The 2897-nt window shown below is 35.2% G+C and overlaps 1 protein-coding gene across 3 annotated transcripts; it reads left to right on the top strand.

The window, feature by feature from the left end:
- Positions 1-388: 388 nt before the first annotated feature.
- On the top strand, positions 389-2633 carry LOC145133607 (Glutathione S-transferase family protein). Of its 3 annotated transcripts, none has more exons than XM_079068547.1 (4): positions 389-562; positions 660-698; positions 1316-1568; positions 1679-2633. In XM_079068547.1, exons 3-4 carry the CDS (start codon positions 1360-1362, stop codon positions 2271-2273), a joined length of 804 nt encoding a protein of 267 aa, XP_078924673.1. In that variant the 5' UTR covers positions 389-562; positions 660-698; positions 1316-1359; the 3' UTR covers positions 2274-2633. The 3 variants fall into 3 exon arrangements, with proteins under 3 accessions (XP_078924673.1, XP_078924665.1, XP_078924680.1); XM_079068539.1 differs by having other exon boundaries at positions 389-551; XM_079068554.1 differs by lacking the exon at positions 660-698 and having other exon boundaries at positions 389-551.
- The last annotated feature ends 264 nt before the right edge of the window (positions 2634-2897 follow it).

Here is a 2897-nt window from a genome sequence, read left to right on the forward strand (position 1 = left end):
TGTCAAAAAAAAATGTTTGACAAACTTAAACTTTTTAATAAGCATGTAGAACTTGGTTTTTTAAAGCTGTTTTTGATTTTTTAACCAAAATAACTTTAAAATTCACTTTTTAATCTAGACATTTTTTAACTTATTGATTTATTTGTTTTTTCACCATAAAAGTTAATCTAAACATTTTTAAAAAACTCATTTTACCCTTGCTATAAGCCAATAAACACTTTTATCCAAAAACATTTTTAGAATTCAAAAGCATCTCCAAACACCCCAGAAACTAAGAAGAAACTAGGAAGGGTGCATGACATGATGGAGCTGGAAGTGGATCCTGTCTTGTTTAAAGAACACTATTTGATTAACATTAAATTTGTAACTTGGGCTGCAGATATTGTACATTACGGTTTCCACGCCCTTTCCAACCCCTTTCCAACCCCTTCTTCGCTAGAATTCCATATTCTCTGTCGCTTTCTGCCTTTACACACCCTTTCGGTTTCTATTCTCCGTGAACCCACTATTCAACTTTCGAATCATTACCGAAAAACCCTCAGAATTTCCAGGCAAGTTTCATGTACTCATCGATTCATCATCTTGTCTCGCTTTTGTCAATTAAAATCATGCTTTTGTTTATATATGAGTGATATCTTCTAATCGTTTTGAATTTGCAGATTGACTGTCGGTCGATTACGGTTTGTTTTTGAAAATTCGTACGTTTTCCCCTGAATTCTAATTTAATTATATGATGTGTTTTGAGTATTTGTTGTGGACTGTTCTTCGTTTCTATTTATTTATCTGTGTTTGGTAGTTTGTGAATTGACGTTATGTTTTGGGATTTCTTCTGTGCATCTTCTGTCGGTTGTGAGTTTCATTATAGAGTATACGTCAACATCGAATTCAAACAGTTTATCATGTAATCCTGTAAGTAAGAAACATCAAAACAGATTATGTTTTTTGGTAAATTAAATTACAGAACACATACCAACATGTTTGATGTTTCCCTTTCAATCAATTGTTAACCCCCAAAACAAAATTTTCGTCTAGTCTAGAGAGTTAGTTGGTTCGAATTCTTAACCATCAAGCATGCAAATGGCACTTTACTATCTTAAAAAGGTTTTACCGAATGAATCAGTAAAACTCAAAAGGATACAAAAGCAACTTCATATTCCCCTCTTTTCATTTGTACTTTATAAGAAGCATCTATAGATGAATATTTTCAGTAGCTTGATTTGAAAGCAGAATTCCTTAACCCGTGGAGACATTTTAATGGTGCCTACTTAAAAAAAAAAAGTTAATTGAATTAAGTTTTTTGTTGATTAATCTTCAGATTTCAACTTTTAAGGCGATTTCGTGTTGATCTGGAGGCCCCCGATGCAGCTGTATCATCACCCGTATTCAATCGAGAGCCAGAAAGTCAGGCTGGCTTTAGAAGAACGTAATATCGATTACACTTCATACCATATCAATCCCGTTACAGGCAAGAACATGGATCCTTCGTTTTTCAGGATGAATCCAACCGCTAAACTTCCGGTTTTCCAAAATGGTTCCCATGTTATCTTCAACACGATAGAGATTATTCAGTAAGTTTTAAAGCCATTTCATAATGACAGAATTCAAAATTTTCAGAATCCAAAATGATTTTATTCAGACCTTAAAAAAAAGCCCTTTCTTTAACACGAAAACTTTACAGGTACATAGAGCGGATTGCCCTTGTTTCTTCAGGAAGCGGAATCATAACACAAAGCAGCAAAAAAGTGATCGAATGGATGTACAAAATCCAAGAATGGAACCCAAAGTTCTTCACCTTTTCCCACATCCCCGAAAAATACTACATGTCCGTATCAAAGTTCATACGCCGCGTAATAATCGCCCGAATGTCCGAATCCCCCGACCTCGCAACCGCTTACCACACCAAACTAAAACAAGCCTACGAAACCGAAGAAAAACTACGGGACCCACAAGTCCTTCAAACCTCCACTCAGCATCTAATTCGCCTACTTGATGACGTGGAAGCCCAACTGGAACAAACTTTGTACTTAGCAGGGGACGAGTTCACATTAGCCGATGTCATGTTGGTTCCTGTTTTGGCCCGGTTAGGGCTCTTGGGCTTGGAAAATGATTATATAAATTGTAGGCCGAAGTTAGCAGAGTATTGGAGATTGGTTCAAGAGAGGCCGAGTTATAAGAAGGTGATTGGGAAGCATTTTCAAGGGTGGAAGAGACAGAAAACGTTGTTCAAGACATGGTGCATTATTCGTATGAGATGTTTGCTAAAACGGTATTGAATCATCTAGTGTTTTTTCGTTAGTTTCTTTGAAATGTCAGTTAATAGTGTGTTTGGGTTTTTAACTTAAGTGTGTAGTAGTTTGCTCTTTGATGTATGTAATTTACTGAAAAGAAAATTGTAAATGTGCAGTACAATGCAGGGTTTGTGTATGCATAGTACTGAAAGGTCTTTTGTATTGTTTTTGGCATACATTGGGCTAAGAGTATCATGTCAATAGGATAAAATGGTAAAATTTTATGCCAACTTGTGGAACATGATAGGGCAAGGAATTACTCTCGATCTCTTGTATGTTACAAAAGATGTAAATGTCGTCATCCTTAATTATTGTAAAAATAAAAAGTTTGCTGTTTACCTTGTAGCCAAAGTGATATCGATTTTTACCTTTTTCTTTTATGAAACAATGTTTGTTTATGGTGATTGTGATGTAAGTTTACAATGAATCTAAGTCTTTACTACTAGCCAGTGAGGTGTTCAAACCAGAGGTCCACGAATCAAACCGGTTTTTATTTTAACCGATGAATAAAAGAACCGGATACGGTGAAGACTGGGAGGTTAAATTTTTGTTTATTTACTAAATCGGATGGATTTGATTGATTGTGAAAAAATGATTTAAGTTTTAAAA

The sequence above is a fragment of the Lactuca virosa genome, chromosome 1 (genome assembly GCF_052849685.1).
Source record: "Lactuca virosa cultivar CGN04683 chromosome 1, Lactuca_virosa_CGN04683_v6, whole genome shotgun sequence".
Lineage (NCBI taxonomy): Eukaryota > Viridiplantae > Streptophyta > Magnoliopsida > Asterales > Asteraceae > Lactuca > Lactuca virosa.

What these genes read in the sequence shown, in the direction of transcription:
- LOC145133607 (XM_079068547.1), top strand. Translation starts at nt 1,360, where the DNA reads ATGCAGCTGTATCATCACCCGTATTCAATCGAGAGCCAGAAAGTCAGG. An exon ending in AACACGATAGAGATTATTCA is followed by an intron (nt 1,569 to 1,678) that starts GTAAGTTTTAAA and finishes AAAACTTTACAG; the next exon opens with GTACATAGAGCGGATTGCCC.